An 18632-nucleotide genomic window follows, 5' to 3' on the forward strand; every position below is an offset into this window, starting at 1 on the left:
TGATGGATGAATGGATGAATAGAAGGGTGAGCAATGAGTGATGGGTAGATAAATGAATGGGTAAAGGAGTGAATAAATAGGTTATGTGAATACGTTTGTGTATGAATGAATGGGGGTGATAGATTAGGGGTGGTAGACAGAGAAATGGATGGACGATGGATCAGTAGATGGATGGTAAGTGAATGAATAGATATGGGTTGATGGATGGATGGCTGGGCGAGCAAGTGAGTAAATGAATATGAAGCTTTATAACTGAGTAGATAGATTGATGGAGAAGTGAACAGATGGATGGGTGAGTGAGTGAGTGGGTGGTTTATGAGTGGATGGCTGGCTGGGTAGGTAGATGTATGGATGAGTAGAGAGAGAGAAGAATAAATGGTAAGTGAATGGATAAATTGATACAAAGTGCTAAGTGGGTACGTTGGTGGGTAGATGAACGGATGGATGAGTAGAGAGATGGAAGGATGGGTAAAGGAGCAGGTGAATGGATGGGTAAACGGATGGACAGATGAGAGATGATGGGCGGGTGGGTGGTTTGATAGGCAGATGGCTGAATGAATGAGTGGATGGATGGAAGGAGGGGTAAGTGAATGGACAGATGGAAGATTGGGTGGATGGGTAGCTGGTGGATAAATGGATGGGTAGTTGCATGCGTGTGTGGGAGGCCATTGGCCAACTTACCACAAGGTTGCCAATGACCATAACAAGCAAGAACACCAGCAGGCACAGGGACTGCCCAGACACCTCCATGCAGTCCCACATGGTCTCGATCCACTCGCCACAGAGGATGCGGAAAATGATGAGAAAGGCATGGAAGAAGTCCATCATGTGCCAGCGGGGCGGCTGGCCCGAGTCACTGATGCGGTGCTGCAGCTCCGAGTAGTTCTTGCCGAAGAGCTGCATGCCCACCACGGCGAAGATGAACACGATGATGGCCAGCACCAGCGTCAGGTTCCCCAGCGCCCCCACGGAGTTCCCGATGATCTTGATGAGGGTGTTCAGCGTGGGCCACGACTTGGCCAGCTTGAAGACCCGCAGCTGGGGAGGGAGGGGTCCTCGTGATGGGCTCTGGCTTCCGCTGCCAATGGACACCCTTGCCTCCCTTCCCTAGTTCCCATCTAAAACCTAGGGAGCCCTGGGAGGTCCCTGACACCCATTTCTCCAGGTTTCTCCAGGAGCACACACAGCCCGAAGGGGGCTTTAGCAGGCTCTGCTCTGGGAGCCAGGTCAACAGATCCAGCCTCATCTCCCCCCCTCAGCCCTACTCTTTGTTCCTACTCCCCTTGGTCTCACTTCAGGGACTTCCTAGGTTCCCCCAACACGGAATGTCCTTCCTCTGCCAGACCCTTATTCATCAGATACCCTTCCAGGCCAGCTCAGACCATCTCTGGCTTGCCCAATAACTGCCATATTTCTCTCCTCTTAGTTATAACAGAGAAAGGGAGCCAGTGCTAGCATCTAACGAACATCTGCTGTGTCAGACCATGTGCCTAGGATGAATCAACGCTTTCAGAACTCCCGATAACCACATGAGGTTGGCACTTTCATTACCTCCTTTGACAGATGAAGAAACCAGTCCTTAAAGGTGGAGAACTTGTTTAAGTCCCTTGGCTCATGGCAGCGGAGTTGGGATTAGAATTCATAACCTAGGTTTTCTCTACTGCTCCCACCTTTCTGCCTTCCTGAGCACCAACAGTACTCAGACTTCCTCCAGGAAGTCCTCCATGACCTGCCTTCAGCCCCGTGTCTGGACCTCTCAGCATTTTGAGCTTAAAACATGGTCCACAGACCAGGAGCTCTGGCATCACCTGAGACTTACTGAACTGTCATCTGCAGTTTAATAAGATCCTTAGGTGATTTGTGTGTGCATCTGTTTCCAAAATACAGGTTCTGAAACCAGCAGGCAGGACCCCAGATGAGCTGTCAGGAGACCTGGCTCCATCTGTCCCCTGCCACGTGGTTTTGGCAAATTATTTCTGACTTCTTCCTGAACCACTGAATTGCCTCAGCCTTGCCTCTTCCAAAGGCCCCTTCTTTGGCATTTAGGTTTTGAGCTCCTTCAACTCTGGAATTGCTCATACTTAAAGACACAAGGCAACATGCACCTGCCCTTGACGGACAGGTGGCCATGGTAGCAAAGGCCTGGATCCCTCATAACACCACAGCTACCAGAGTAACAACCTCTCTGAGTCTCAGCCTCCTCATCTGTGCAACGGGGATATAGTAATCCCACCCCACTCCTGGGATCCTGTGAGGACTAAAGGGGTCACGGTGAATCATAAGAGGCTGGAGGGATATTTCCTTCTGTCTTGCCCACCTCTGTGTCCCCCTCACAGCACCATACTGGACCTGGTACCCAGGGGTAACCTAGCCAATAGCTGTTGGGTGACTGACTGGTCACACTGAAGGGAGATGTGCCACGGTGCCCCCACCCCACCTCCCTGCAGGGCCCAGCCGGGTACCAGGCGGAAGGAGCGCAGCACAGACAGGTTGCCCATGCGGGACAGGCCCAGCTCCATGAGGCTGAGGATGACGATGATGCTGTCGAAGATGTTCCAGCCCTGCTGGAAGTAGTAGTAGGGGTCGAGAGCGATGATCTTGAAGGTCATCTCTGCTGTGAAGATCCCTGTGAAGACCTGGGGAGGGAGTGGAAATCAAGGGTTCCCACGTTTGGGCTGGAAAGACCCCCTGGTCATCAGGGGCACCCTGCCCCCTGACGCTTGCTCCAGCAGGGTCTCCCTTCTGGCCTGCCAGCTCTGCCTGCACCCAGGCCTCCAGTGGGGGCTTTCTTGGCCATGGCTTAGCCCCTTAGGACTACCTCTGGCCCGATGCCCCCAGCCCTCTCTGTGGCTCACCAAGCATGACCTGCCAGCCTGTCCCTCAGAAACAGCTGGGCCCGTCGAGGCCTCTGTAGAGACTCAGTTAAGGAAGTACCTGAGGGCAGGGGACCCAGCCTCAGACTCCTTCCAGCCTCTGTTGCCGCAGGACACGTCCTTGCCCCACATGTGCCAAATACATGCATTCTTACAAACACTCATGGCTCTTGTGGCTCAGGACCTTGGTCCGCACGGTGCCCGCTTCCCCCTTGCCCACACGCTGAATGCTTCTCACTGCGATAATAACCAGCCACTGCTTCTTGAGGGCCTGGCTATGTCCTCAGAGCTGGGTGCACTAGAATGCTTTGCATATGTTGATTCTTCTTATCTGTGCAAAAACTCGACAAGGAAAGTACCATTATCCCTGTTTTACAGGTAAGGAAACTGAGGCACTGAGAGGTCAGGCAGCTTCTCTCGGGTCATGTCGCTAGTAAGCTTGGGAGCCAGAGATGAACTCAGTGCTGCTCATCAAAATTCAGAGCGACTACCTCTCTCTTCCGGAAATGGTTCTGAGGTGGCAGAGGCTGGGCTTCCGCTGGTTCACGGACTCAGGAGTCCTGCGCTGCCTAGCCTTTGCTAATTTTTTTTTTCTATTAGGGTATTTGCCTTTTCTGTTGTTGTTGCTTATAAATATGCTCTATAAATTTAGGGTATAACCTCTTTATCTACTGTATGAATTGCAACAATTTTCCTGGCTTGCCATTTAGCTTTGTCATTATATTTTCTAAAATAAAATATTCTGAGCATTAGAGAAGCACAGACTAATATAATGGGACCTTTGTATCTATCCTTGAACTCTGCCCACTATTAACGTTTTGTCATATTTGTATCAAACCTTGTTTTATTTTTCCCTACAAAATAATGTTGAAGACTTAAACAGCATTTACTATATGCTAGGCACTGCACTAGCGCTTCACAACCTAGTAAATCACTCAGTCATCACAATAGCCCTACAAGATATGGATTGGTGTTAACCTCCTTTCACAGACAGGGAAACCGAGACACTGTAAAGAAGTTAGTCCACCAGCTCAAATGCCGGAGCCTGACATTGAACCCAAGTACTTCAGCTTCTACCACGAAGAGTGAACCCTGTGCCATCACAGGGAAAACTGAAGCCACTGTAGGTCCACATTCACTCCAAGGTAATCCCTATCCTGAATGTCATGTTTATTTTTTCAGGCACATTTTTTTTTTTACAGTTTTAATGTATATAATAACAATATGCAGTCTCTTTGCATTATTTTCAGCTTTATATAAATGGGCCATGTTGTACGAGGAGGGACACCCCAAAAACACAGTATTTATAAAAAATTGTGTATTGATTTCTATATGTTTAAACTTCAGTTACCTTCAAAGTACTCTCCATTTGATGCAATGCACCTATCAACATTTTTTTTTTCCACTGCTCAAAACAGCTTTTGAACTCATCGATGCTGATGCCTTTTAGTGCTTCTGCCATTTTTTGTTTCACCTCTTCCACATTGGCAAAACATTTCCTTTTGAGGACTGCTTTCATCCAGGGAAACAAACAAAAAAAAAACTTGCTTGGGGTGAGGTTGGGTGAGTAGAGGGTGGGGCATGGGGGTCATGCCATTTTTGGTCAAAAACTGCTGAACACTCAGTGGTGTGGGCAGGTGCGCTCATAAATCACCCGTCATGAAATGGGCAAACGCGCTAAAAGAGTTTTCAAAAAATAAATTCACTGACACCAAACGCAGCCTCTCACAACAACACCAGATGGTACACTGATAGAGACGGGTTCCTAGAACACTCACCTAGTGAGGGAAGCCTGTACTACAAGAAGCCTCACCTCCAGAAGATAATTCCAATTTTTGGGGGGTCCCCCCTCATATGCATTCTTTTGTTCAAAGTTCATTTTATTCTAAACGGCATGTTTATGAGATTTATCCATATTGATACATGCACAGTGGTACCTCGGTATTCACCGTTAATTCATTCTAGAACTTGTGAGGAGAGCTGGAACAGGTGAGTACCAAACAATGACGCATTTTCTCTTGCGGGGTGGCGTCATGACTCAAAAGTTTTAGCAAGTGCCACAAGACCTGAGCAAGCACCTAGTGCTGAAACATTTTTTTCTCGTCAAAATGCAATGAGTACAGGGTTTGACAAGTTCTGAAGCCAACGAGTACTGAGGAATGACTGTACGTGTATTCATTCTAATTATGTACAGTATTTTATTGTACGAATTCACCACAACTTATTTAACTTTTTTAATGGATGGATGGACATTTATGTCAATTTCAATTTTTCCCTATATCTAACAACTTTCTTGTACATGTCTCCCACAGACATGTGAGACTTTGTAAAGAATATATATATCTGTGTGTGTATATATATATATATGTATATATACATATATATGTGAAATATATATATATGTATATATACATATATATATATATGTGAAATTGTAATCTTGCTCCCTGTGATGACTGTACTAAATCCACACTCTTACAAAGTGTGAGTTCTCACTGTTTCACACCCTTGTCAACACATGGAAGTATAGTTTTCATTCTCTCAGGGGTGAGAACTTGTATCTCCATGTTGCTCTAAATTGCATTCCTCTGTGCTTCTTTTCATTTGTTTACGGCCATCTGCATTTCCTCGTTGTGATTTGCCTGTCATTCCCTTTGGCCACTGTGCTTGTCTTTTTGCCAGTAGGTTGCCCCTCTTTTCCTTACTGATGTGTAAGCATTCAATGGCTATTCGGGATTGCATGTCTTTCTAGTTAACATACTTTTCACAATATCAAGTTCTAGTTTATGGTAGTGATTTCACTTCGCTTTACTGTATCCTTTATTTTATGGGTATTTTAAATTTTAACATAAGTACATTTACCAGTATTTTCTTTCATGGTATAAATTCTTTATATTGTTGAAGAAAGCCTTCCCAACACCAGGATTTTAAATATTTTTTCCCACTTTTATTCTAAAAGCTTCAAAATTTTGCTTTATCACAGTTAGGCATTGGATCCAATTCCCTACAACTAATTAATGAGTATGATGTGGGATAGGGATCTAAATGTACTTTCTTCCCTCCAGATAACCACGTGCCCAGCATTATTTATTATTAAGTAAGCTATCATTTTCCTACTGATTTATAATTCCATCTCTGTTATTTATCAAGTCTCCAAATATGCCTTTCCTATTTCTGAGTTCTCAGTTCTGTAGCACCGGTCCAATTTTCTATCTGTGCACCAATACTATAACGTTTTCATTACTAGAACTTTATAATACATCTTAATACATACATGCAGGGTAAATTCCCCACCTTATTTCTAATTTATCTTGATGGACTTTACTTTTCCATATGAATTTTAGTATTACATTGCCAGCTCCCATAAAAATGTATTGGGATTTTGACTGGAATCACATTAACTATCTAGGTTAATTTGGGAAGAACTGCTATCTCTACAATATTGAGACTTTCATTCACAAAAGAGGTGTATCTCTCCACTAATTTAAGTCTTCTCTTATGTTTAAAAATTTTTTTCATATAAAATTTATGATCTTTTGCTACATTTATTCCTAGATTCCTCATAGTTTTATTGCTGTTTATTTTTAAGAGTGTTAACTTTTAAAAACTACCTTCTCCACATGGTTACGGTGACTAGGAGCAGAATTAATTTTGGTAAATTGAGCCTGTACCTACCAATACCGATGAACTCTCTTATTAGTTCTAATAGTCTTTCTGCAGATTTCCTTAACCTGGAAAACGATGTTAGATCTGCTTGTTCCTTCTTTCCCTTCTCTTTCCACGGTGATACGGTCCACCAGTATAATTGGGACTGGAAGCAGGAAGACAGGCAATGTAGTACCCTTGGTTAGAACATGGGTTCCAGGTACAACTGCTTGGTTCTGAATCCTGGCTCCACTGCTTCCAGGCTGTACAATCTTGGTTAAGTTATTTGGCTACCTCATGCTTCTGTTCCCTTATCAGTAAAATAAGGATAATAATGATAGCATCTCCCTTACTGGTTATTATCAGTTTCAACCATCACATCTCTGTTCAGTTCCTGATTTTGATCAGGAAGGTCAGCACCCCCCGGTGTTACGTTTACCATAGATTTCTGTAAATATTTTGTCAGATTATTTCTAGTTTTCCAAGAGTTCTTACCACAAAGAGTTTAATTTCATTAAGATGATTTTTAGACATTGAAGGGAAGATCATATGTATCTGGAATAAACCCAAATTGATCAGGAGGAGTTTTCTCTTTATTTATTTGATTTTTCTTAACCACACACTGCTGGATTTGTTTTGGTTTATTTTTTTCTCTTTTCTTTATGGGATTAGAACTCTTCTTGGTAACTTCTATTTTTCTAGAAAAAATGTTCACTTTGTTTAAAATTTACTGGTGTTAAGTTGTTCCTAATTTTTTATACTGTGTTCATCTCTGTGTAGTTATGCTCTTTTTCCATTCATAATTTGTTTATTTGTGCCTTCAACTTTTTTATTTTAATCTTGCTAAAAATTAATTTATTAGTCTTTTTTAAAAATGTTTTTTTAAACTTCTTCCTAATTAAACTTTTAAAATTACTAAATTTCTGCTCTTTTCTTTAATTTTCTTTGAGGTGTTTTTTTTTTCTTTCTAACTACTTGAGTCAAATGATTGGCTCGTTAATTTCCAACTTTTCTCTTTTAATGTATACAGATTGGGGCAAATGTAGGTTTACAGGTGTGAGTACACAAAACAGTTTATTCTTGTATTATTATTTATTAACCATTGTATTATTTTCTATATGAACAATAGTAAACCTACCTTTGTGCCCCCCTGTATATTTCCGGCTATAAATTTCCCTCTAAGGACCGCATTTGCTGGCTGAGATGCACAAGCTTCTTTCTGTATCATTTCCCAGGGCCAGTGTGTGGATTTTTTCTCGTTCACCATTTGACTGGATGCCGGGCCATATTCCTACGGGGCTACTCAGTTCCAACCCCTCCTCACACTGTCTCAAAGCCATGTCTCTACATGTTCACTGAAATCCAACCCCCCAGATTACTCAAATCATCAACTAGTGCCTATCCCCCGAACCCCACGCCCCTCCCCTCCCCACCGCATCCTTATCTAGGGCAACTACAGAACCATTTCACATGTTTACTGCTGTGGTTTTTAAGTCCCTCTTTGTTTTGGGCACTTGGACATTTTTGTTACTTTCTCATGAACTTTGCTATGCCAAAGAATGTCCAAGAATGTTTGCTATATTTTTGTTTCATCACCAGAGATTTTTCAGGCTTTCTGGTCTACAGTATTGCTAAGAACAGATGTTTCATTTGCCTTTAACTTTTTGATTATAGAATGGGCTGAAAGTTATTTAAATCTATAGGTCTTTACCTTTCTGGAGTTTGTCTTTAGTAACACACTTCAAAAGGCTGTTCCCATCCCAAGGTTACATAACCATGCTTATTTTTGTGGTTTTGTTTCTTTACATTTAATATTTAAACCATCTAAAATATATTAACTGCAAGACAGTAAAAACCTTACATATTAGCAATACAGCTATGCAAACAGAACTAGATATAGCTATAATCCAACTCCGTGACCTTTTAATAATAATTGAACCACAATTTTAACACAGTTGCAATTCAATCACTACTTAATGATCCAGGGAAACCAAGAGAGCTCTTTATCACCTTGACTTGCTTCTCAGTCCAAACCAATGGTCACAGTCCATTAAAACTGCATTCAACTGAAGCCCTACGTAACCACCATCTGAAGACCAACACAAGGGAGGCACAGCTGTGTCCTGTGGCTCCTACAGACTGAGATACAGCTTTCCCTTCTGTCTGTATAAAAAGTAGAATTATAGCAAATAGATGCTGTAGAGAACTATCTAGAGACCTGGATATGGAAAGTAATAAGAGAAGATGGTCTTCATACCCCACAGTGTGGGAAACCGGCCTGTCTGGTTGCAGGTGGGCACCTATGCAGCTGGGACAAGACAGGACTGGGTCTGCAGTGAGAGGTTAGAGCAAATGACCCCCTCCTTCCCCTCAGACTCAGTGATCATCCAGCCTTGCCCGAGGATCCCCTGGGAAGGGCTGACTCTGTGTATCCACAGAGAGCCAATAGGGCTCTGCCGCTCAGAGTCAGGAGACAGTAGCTATATGCCCAGCTCTGTCACCACTACGTCACCTCTCAGGCCTCAGTTGCCCACCTTTATAGTGAAGAGGTAGGACCTGATTTAGTCTCAAGAGAAAAGAAAAAAATCAGAATTAGAACCCAGACATTCTGACTTCTGGGGACAGTCTCTTCAATAACAACAACAATAAAAAGCTCAGCTATCATTTATCTTTAGTGCTTATTGTTTATCAAACTCTGAGCCAAGTACATTACACACATTATCTTATTCAGTCCTCATTAGCTTCTTAGGAGGCTGATTTTGCCATACTAATTTTACTTTTATTAAATTCAACAAATATGTTTTATGCCAATTACTGAGCCGAAGAGATTTGCTTGAGGTCACATATAGTTAGTAAGAGCTGAGTCAGAATTCAAATCTGACTGTGCTTGGTTTACTCACTGCTCCCAGCTATCCATCTGTCCATCTGTCCATCCATCCAACCAGCCAGCCAGCCAGCCAGTCAGCCATCTTTCTATCCCTCTGTCCCTCCTCCTCTCCATCCAATAATCCATCCATCCTTCCCTCCAACCAACAAGCACTGATGTTCACCCCTTTCTGCATATACGTCCCTCCTTCATCTCCTACTGCCAGACCTCATGTCCCCGCCCAATGTAGGCTCACCCCCACTTTTGTTTTGCTTTCTAGCCTCTGGACATGTTCATTCACCTTTATCCCCAACTTCTCACTCCCACCTACATCTCTCAGTTCCTTCAAAGCTGATTCTGGAACTTCTAACTTCAAGATGCCTTGCACCACGACTTCCGGACTCAGAAGGTCCTCCTGTGCTCTGGATCCCTCCTCCCCGAGCCATGAAGGCTGTGACAGTTTGCCGAGAGCCTTTCATACCAGGACGCCCACGTCAGAGTCAGCTTCCGGGGCTCTTACCAGGTTTCCGACCTGCAGCATGTCCTCGAATTCAGTTGTCATGTTGTAGTGTTCCAATGCCATGAAGAGCGTGTTAAGCACAATGCACATGGTGATGGTGAGGTCCGCAAATGGGTCCATGACCATGAACTTCACTTTGTGTTTAATGGACATCCACAGTGGGCAGCACTCCCAGATCAGGTAGTGCTCGGCGAAGCGGTTCCAGCATGGCGGACACTTGCGGTGAGACTCTTCTAGCTCTGGGTGGGGGACAGCCAGTGAGTGGGTTTGTTTTATGCTGACTGGTTCATACATATCTCACGGTAGCCCGGAAAAGATGTGTGACTTAGTTGGAGAGATGACAGGGCTGACACATGACAGGGGCAGGGAAGACTAAGGGAAGGGGTAGCCCTTACCCTGGAAATATGAGAGGAAGGGCTACAGGGACAGGAGGCTAGGGTGGATGTGGGCAAAACTGGGACAGGACAGATTAGGACAGATGTGGGCTCTCTTCCAATAGTCCCACATAGACAAGGGGACAGTCAGAGCAGGACAGTCTAAAAAGGAGCCCACATGTGGGACAGGCAGGTTCAGATATGAAGGACACCCAGGACAGAACAGATAGGAATAGAGGTAGACATCTGGGACAGATCAGAAAAAAATGTGAACACATAGGGGACAAGATGGAGGATGCCAAGTTCAGACCGGACTGGATGTGGGCTGCCTAGGATGGGACGGGCTAGGACAGATTTGGGATGCCTGGAAAAGCCTGTGGTAGGTACGGGGATGGCTGGGACGAGGCCAGAGTGAGCATCCTTGTGACAGGATGGTCCCAGGCAGACATGGAGATGCTTGGGAGAGGACAAGGTGAGACTGATAGGCATCGGGGACAGGCCAGGACACTTGCAGGAATGTTAGGAAGAAACACAGACATGGCTCCTGAGAATGCCTAGGAAGGAACATGCTGAAACAAATGAAGGACACCTAGGGCAGGGGACATAGACCGAAAAGTCTGGGACAGCTGTGGGGATGGCTAAGGCCGGCCAAGCAGCTGGGGGAGAACACTGCCTAGCCCAGAAGTGAGGAGTGTTCGGTCGACACTGGGGGGGAGGGGTGCTGACCTTCCAATGCGCTGGTTAGGACACTGACGGCGCTGAGGGCCCGCTGCCGCTCTCCTGGCCCCTCGAAGCCATCTACGCATGGAGCCTGGGGGCTCAGCATCTGCGGCCTGCCCGGCTCCTCCGAGGGCGTGGTCTGGGTACAACCAGGAGATAGGTGTCAGCCTGGGGACGGGTTTCTGATTGACCTGGGGCAACTGGCCCAGACTCAGGTTGGGTGTGCCACAGGGGGACAGGACGGGGGGTCTTGATGGGACACTGGGTGCTGGACTTCTCTGCTCTCACCTTCCTCCCAGTAACTCCCCCTTCCCTCCCACCAGTTATCATCTCCTTCATTCTCGATTCTTCACCGTCTCTCAGCAGTGGTGGCTCTTGGGTGTGGACAGGAACTATATAACTAAGTTCTATTAACCAGGCGCTGCGGTACACATTAGTCCCTGTGAAAACGTCCTGGGAGTCTTAATTGACCTCAAGCTCCCCGGAGTCAAGAGCATAAAGAAGCTGGAAAATAATCCACTGAGCTCTAAGGTGACATTGATAGAAGCATAAAGCACAATGCTCCGACGTGGCTGGTGGAAAGCTTTGGTGGAGTCAGTTTGGCTCTGTCTACCAAGAAAATTTTAAACTGGCTCTGCAAGTCCTCATCTAGTAATCTAACTTCATAAATAATTATGCACGTGCACCAAAAATATACATACAAGGATGTTCATTGCAGCACGGTTCCTGTTACTGTAAAATCAATAGGAAGAATTTTAAAATCATTTATGGGTATAATCTGACTCTGGACCCTGATACAGATAATAAAGAGAACAAGGCAGTTCCACGAGTGTTCCCCTGGGAGCACATCTAAGACATCCAGTCTGATGGAAAGACAAGAAAAAGACTTGGCAGATACACACTGAACTGGTAGAGTGGGTGTATCTGGGGAATGGGGCTGTGGGGGGAGGGGAAGGAGAAGGAGAAGGAGAAGTTCCTTCTCACTCCACGTACTTCTGCACCATGGGATCTGTTTGCAACATGCTCATATCATTTTTGTCAGTAAAAGAAGCAGGTCTGCAAATGGAGACATGTCCTGATGAAGTCAGGTGGCAGTAGGATTCTCTGGGCTTTCTCAGCACCCCTCACAGAACCAAGGGAGGACCCATAAAGGCTTCATATCAGCACAGCCCTGTATCACCACAGTCTATGAGCTCGTGCTGGGGGCTGCTGAAGGCACCTGGCTGTTCAGTATGCAAAAACGAGGATCTATCACCTCTATAGAGCACAGGATGGATGGACCTAGGCTACCCAGGGTGGCAGAGCCAGGGCCTGGGGGTGGGAGCCAAATCCATCTAGGTTCAAGTACAGGTCAACCTTTGTTAATTGGCAGGACTGCCCTGAAATGTTGCCTAATAAGGTAGTGAGCCCTCAGTCACTGGAAGTATTCAAGAAGCAGAGGCACCTGAGAAGTGTTGAGGTGGCTGGTGTAACAGTAGTATCCTGGGTACTACTGACCAGCTTAACTCACCAGCTTGCTTTACATTCTCCCAACCTCTCTTCTCCTCCTTTACAGTTGGATGGTTGTAGTTATCATTTAGCAAATATTTACTCCTTCCCCTTCCACTGTGGGTAAATAAACTTCCTTGTCCCATTGATGACACACTTGCTTTGGAAAAGACAATATTAGTGGACCTGATGTGAACAGAAGCCATCTGCCTTGCTCTGGTGCTCCAGTAATCCTCCAGAAAAAGAGCTTCCCCAGGGAGCTGCCACTCCTTCTTCCTGGGCCTCAGCACAAAGACAAGAGGAGCAGCCCTGAGTCTAAGTCACAGTGGGGAGCCAAGCCAATGAGAAGTCTGAAGCACAGCTGCCCAGCCAAGCCCAGCCAAGCCCAACCTAGACCAGCCAAACTACCAGCAATGTGCAGATAAGCGAGCGTGAGAATAAAAACTTCTTGTTAGCCATTGACTTTGGGGGTAGTTTGTTATACAGCATTACTGTGGCCATAGCTGACGGATACACCATCCTAGCGCAGGCTATCATCATCTTTCCTAAAACCACCACAGCCTCCTAACTGGCTTCTTCTTCTCTTCTGGCTATCCTCTATACAGCAGAAAGGGGGTCTCTTAAAAATCAGATCATAATACTCCCCTGATCAACAGCTCCCCCCAGCCCACTGCTTCCCTAGATTACATAGTAAATAACGAAATTTTCTATCACCTACAAGGCTCCGCATAGTCCAAAACCTAACTGACCAAACTCATTCCAGATCCCTTTCTGTCGGTTCCACCACACTTGGTCTTGCCCGGCTCTCTCATCTCTTGAACATGACAGGTTTCTTTCTCTTCAGAGTCTTTGCACTTTGTTCCTTCTGTCTAAAACGCTATTCTCCCATGTCTTCCTGGCTGGCTCCCTAAAATCATTAGCCTGTCAATTTTAATGTCACCTCTGTTGGAAGGACTTCTCCAATTATTCTAACTAATACCCCCATTCCCTAAGCTCCCCATAGCTATCCTGGAAATCAGTTAACTATCTGTCTTCTTGAGTACTATGTAAACTCCCTGAGGGCAGGGCTCTTGTCTGTTTTGTTCATTGCTATAGCCCTGGAGCTTCAAACACTGCTGGGCACTCAATGCAGTCAGCTGGCACTGGATAACTACTGGCAGATGGATAAATATTTGGGAATCAGGAGGCTTGGGTTAGAGTTCTAGCTCTGCCTCTAACTTGCTAGGTGACCAGGGGAAGGGGGATGAAAGTCTAATGGGTGGCTGTTTGGTGTGCCTCACCCAGCCCCATGTGTCCTTCTAGGACAGGCATTCCCATGCAGACAGTGGACAAAGTCAACCTTTACCCCCCTCCCCCCAAATCTGGACAAATTAAACCTGAGCTGTCTGTTGGGATGGCCCTTCCTGCCTCCCCTCCCGTGGTGACTCGGCAACCTCTGTGTGCCTGGCACTGTGCTTTGTTATCAGACTAGAACTGGACAGCAAGGTCTCACTGGGAACTCAGTAGAAGCCAAGAGGGCATTCTCAGGGCCTAGCTAATCTCTTTAACTTTTCAATGTCTCCATCTCCGTCTACTAATTCCTTTAACTTTGCAAATGATCCCCCTGGCCAGCTAATCCCCTTAAGGTTAAAAATGGACGCTACAGAAGTGAGAATGGGTGAAGTCAGAATTCCCGGTAATGAAGTGTTTGAACTTGGATTCCTCCCGACATGTGCACTACAATGAGATGATTTTCTCCCTAATGAGATTAGGAAATTCTATTAGCTTCCAGGCTGCTGACTTGACTCCACAAGGATGAGACTCCTGGGCTGGACAGGAAGGGGGTTCTGCAGCCACTGGGATTTGGTGTCCCTGGGAAGTCAGATACCCCGCCCTACAGGTGATGGCCAGGGGTCTCCCCAAGCCCACCCAGAAGCTGTGGTCTGCCCCCAGTGGGTACCTGGAACCCTCTCCTTGACTTCCTGTCCCAGAAGAGTGTGAGGGCCCCAGGCACTCTGCAATGTGTCCAGGAGTCTTGATTCCTTCCTGCTCAATAATTATTACAATAACAGACAATAATAATAATTACTGGAATATGAGGCAAGTCCTGGTTTACGCATCAGGCAGATTTTAACTCTTTTAGCCCTCACACAGCCTGCTGACGTGGATATTAACTTTATTTTCCCTTTACAGATGAGGAAATGGAGGCACAGAGAACAGTGCAGTCTCACGGCTAGACCAAGTGTCTGAGCAAAACAGGCTCTTTGGCCCTTGGCCATTCCTGACTGTTTCCTTGTCCCGTCCCAGCTTCCTCAGAAAGTCTGCCCTCTTCCAGTTCCATGTGGGCAATGGGGTCTGAGCCACATGTTTGCTTTTTGCTGGGGTGGGCTGCTCTGGGCCCTGTGTCCACAAGGACACTCCATGGCGAACTGGGCAGTCATCTGTCTGCTATGGCATCAGCTAACTGAGAGATCAAAACTGTAACTGGTCTTTCCTGAACTGGCAGGTCCCTCCTCATTACCTTTTTGACAATAGCTCCAATCTCTCTCCTCTTTGCTCCCTGGGTTCCAGCCACACTAACCTCATGGCATTTTCTCCAATAGGCTAGCTTGTTTCTGCCTCAGGGCCTTTGCACTTGCTGTTTTCTGGGCTCGGAACTTGCTGTTTTCTCCACCATGATGCAATGACAGTATGTGATTATGAAGTTATTACAACATTAACATACTCATGCATGTCCTTTACCCATATTAGCTCATTAATCCTCACAACCATCCTGAGATGGATATTTTTAATCTACTTTACAGATGAGGGACACACAGGGAAATAGAGTAACTTGCCTGTGGCCATCCAGCTGATAAGCTGGGATTCTCTAAACCAGTTTGTCTCCAGGACCCAGGTGCCATCCACTCTTCTATATCACCCCTCCCAGTTTTAGAAAGCAGCCTGGCTCCCACCCTTTTCTCCTTCTGGTCTTCGTTTAAATGCCTTCTAATGAACAGGGGGCTCCTCCTCCCTCTTCTCTGCTTCTTCCTTCTAGAGGACTTACTATTTGGGTTAATATCGAGTCACCAGTTGTAATGCACTGAAATGTTTCAAACTTGGTGAATACTTGTTGCCCCAAGTCTGGTAAGTGTCCTCTTGCCACTCTGGCCCTTCCACCCAGAGCCTCTGGGCGGCCCAGGATCCAGCGGCTCTATAGGGCTAACACCTGGCACACACAGCTCCTCCAGGACATTGCTCTGTGCCACCATGGCGTCTCGATGCCCAGGCCTTACCAGTTGCTAAATACTTAAGTATCACCTCTGTTTTTCACCACAACACACCCACAGAACCCAGCACACACCAGGTGCTCACTGAATGCTTGGTATTTTTGGACCTGGCCCTGATGGTGAGTCGGGAGACCAGATCTGCCCTGGCGCTGCATCATAGGGGTCAGCTCACCATGTCCTGGGGGCGCTCCAGCATCATAGGGCGGAGCAGGCCGCTCCCTGGGGAGGCGGCCTCAGGGTCACCTGCCCCCAGCAAGGAGACCACGCCATTGCAGTCTATGGTGCTGTTCCTTTTGCCGTTGAGGGCGTGGCCGGGAACGGAGGTCCCGAGACCGGGCTGTGCCTGGGCACTAGGCCGGCGCAGGGGCCAGGGCACCAGGAGTGACGTTCGATGGCTCTCGCTGTCCCCCGCCGTGCTGTGTTCATCGTCTGCAAAATCCGTCTCGGAACCCATCTCTCGCCGGCGAAAGGTGAAAATGCTCCCGCGCCTGGAGCGTGACTTCACGGAGCTCCTGCTGAGGCCCTGGGTGATGCCGAGATGATTCTGAGGGCACAGGGAGAGGCGGCATGACCAAGACAGCTCTGCAAGTGCTCCCCACGCATCTTTCGCGGCACCGGCCCCAGCTCAGCTTCTCGGAGCGCCGAGGGCTTTAGCCCGTCACTCGAGTCTGGGTGGGCTGAGCCAGGGGGTACTCAGGGGAGGGGTGCAGGGCAAAAGCAATCTTGTAGCTTCTGGGATCTTTGCCCACCTGGAGCCTTTGCCTCTGGGGCTTTGACATTGAAGCTCACCTGGGCCTGAAGGTGGGGCTTGGGGTGGGGCAGGAGGAGAGGAGGCAGGAAGGCTCCTGCTGTGTAGACCAGCCTGGCCTGGACAGCCACGCACCTCACTCATATGGGCATGTCCTTAGTGTCCAGCCAATTTAGACAATGGGGTGTCTCTGAGCCCCGTCCTGCTGCCCAGGGCTGCTCCGCTCCAAAAATGGCCACGGGAAACAGGAATGGCTGGGAGGGTCTCGAGGGTGTCCTCCTTGGGGAGTAACCATCGAGGCTGCGACTGTACCAGGGGCCTAGCATGAGGGCTTCTGATACCAGACCTCCCACGAAAGGGTCAGCGCCACGGCTGGGGACTACCATTGCTCTGGGACCATCCTCCGAGTCCGACTTGGGGAACCTGTCATCCCCACACTCTTCTGTCCCCGAAGACGATCGTTTGCTCCTTTTGCTTCTTTTCTCATGGGTGGTCACTGGGGCCAGAGGGGACATCTCCAAGGAGCTGCGGGACACGGTGTCCACACCCCTGATCGCGAGGGCCTGGAAAAGGGTGGGAGAAGGGGGGTCTTGGTTATAGGGACTCCATGCAGCCTCAGGCTAAGACTGGTCAGGTGACTCCCAGTGTCCCAGTTTTCCCTATCAGTGAGAGGACCTGGACACTTCCTGTCACATACGGGTACCTTGGAAAGATGAGCTCAGACAGACCTGGGTTGCTGGGAAAGGCCCAAGTCCAGGGAGAAGGAGAGTGTGGCTGATATGGGTAGCTCCTGGGCGAGGGGTCAGTGGGGGAAAGACAGAAGGGCTGTGAATGAGCAGAAGAAGTGACAGAACTAGAGCTCAGAGAATCTTCTAGAAGGTTTGGCTGGCCGAAACAGGTGCTGGGGGCAGTGAGAAGAAAGATGTTCACAGCCTGGCTTCCAACAGGCTGGCTCTAGAGTTATTTCCTGAGCTGGCTCAGGCATCTGATCTTGGACCCTCACTGCCCCTCCAGAAGGCATCCCTTGACCAGGATAACTGTGTCCATGGATACATGGATCTCTCTCTTTTTCTTTTTTTAAAGTTCTTACCTGAGGATATGTTTATTGATTTTAGAGAGAATGGGGTGGGAGGGGCGAGAGAGAGAGAGAGAGAGGGAGAGGAAGAGAGAGACAGAGAGATGTGAGAGAAACATCAATCAACTGCCTCCTGTATGTGCCACGAGCAGGGATTGAATCTGCAATCTAGGTATGTACCTTGACTGGGGATTGAATTTCCAACCTTTCTGGTGTACAGGACAATGCTCCAACCAACCGAGCCACCCAGCCAGGGCCACATGGATCTTTTTTACCCAGCATGCACTATGCTCATAAGAAGCACCTTCACCTAGAAGACACTGCAGTCATAGGGAACAGCTTCCCCAGCAGGCACCCCACTCCCAGGGCCCACCTTTGCCAGCAGGCACCATGCTTACAGGCACCCCAGTCAGGTGAGGGCTTGGTCTGGAGGCTCCTTGGCTGCATGGCTCACCCACCTCATGCTCTTTCTTGAGCATCTCCATGGTTTCCTGGAATCGTTTTTCCTTCTCCTCTGTCTCAGCGATGGTGGCCTGGTTTTGCTCCTCATAGGCCATGGCAACCACGGCCAGGATCAGGTTCACCAGGTAGAAGGAGCCCAGGAAGATGACAAGCATGAAGAAGATCATATAGATCTTCCCTGCGGACCTCAGGGTCTAGGGGAGTGAGGGGACAGAGGTAATTTTCCCTGGGGCCCCTTCTGGGGCATGGCCATGGTCTTTCCAAGTGGTCTAGGTGGGTGTGCAAGGAGTCCCAATGGCCGTAGCCTGGGGAGCAGTTGAGAGTGTCCCACCTATAGAGTGAAGTGTGCTGCCCTACAGAAAATGACCTGCACACAGGATGATGTCCCACTCACAGAGGGAGGCAGAATGTCACTGTCAACAGGGAAAGTGCACCTACAGAGGGGACTGTTCCACCACATGCAGTGGAAGAGGGTCCCACTCACAGAGCACAGTGTCCTATATAAAGGGATGGGTACCTGATCATTAGCAAACAGACAGTTTCTTTTCTGAGCCTGCATCTCTCAAGTGCACGGGTCCCCTGTCCCCTACCCTCCTCAGGTCTCGCCAGTGGA

The 18632-nt window shown here is 47.5% G+C and overlaps 1 protein-coding gene across 3 annotated transcripts in view; it reads right to left on the reverse strand.

The window, feature by feature from the left end:
• SCN5A (sodium voltage-gated channel alpha subunit 5) overlaps positions 1 to 18632 on the reverse strand; it is a 76909-nt gene that overhangs the window by 31848 nt on the left and 26429 nt on the right. For 2 of the 3 annotated variants that reach the window (XM_090284523.1, XM_090284522.1), the window contains exons 9-15: positions 18016 to 18213; positions 16866 to 17045; positions 15907 to 16278; positions 11005 to 11137; positions 9905 to 10143; positions 2463 to 2636; positions 682 to 1038 (exon numbers count right to left, since the gene is read on the reverse strand). In XM_090284523.1, the coding sequence (XP_090140649.1) occupies positions 682 to 1038; positions 2463 to 2636; positions 9905 to 10143; positions 11005 to 11137; positions 15907 to 16278; positions 16866 to 17045; positions 18016 to 18213 (1653 nt within the window). Of the gene's footprint in view, positions 1 to 681; positions 1039 to 2462; positions 2637 to 9904; positions 10144 to 11004; positions 11138 to 15906; positions 16279 to 16865; positions 17046 to 18015; positions 18214 to 18632 lie in introns of those variants that run through there. The other variant, XM_090284521.1, reaches the window with a different exon arrangement.

This window comes from Furipterus horrens, unplaced genomic scaffold, assembly GCF_987537825.1.
Source record: "Furipterus horrens unplaced genomic scaffold, mFurHor1.1.pri manual_scaffold_7, whole genome shotgun sequence".
NCBI lineage: Eukaryota > Metazoa > Chordata > Mammalia > Chiroptera > Furipteridae > Furipterus > Furipterus horrens.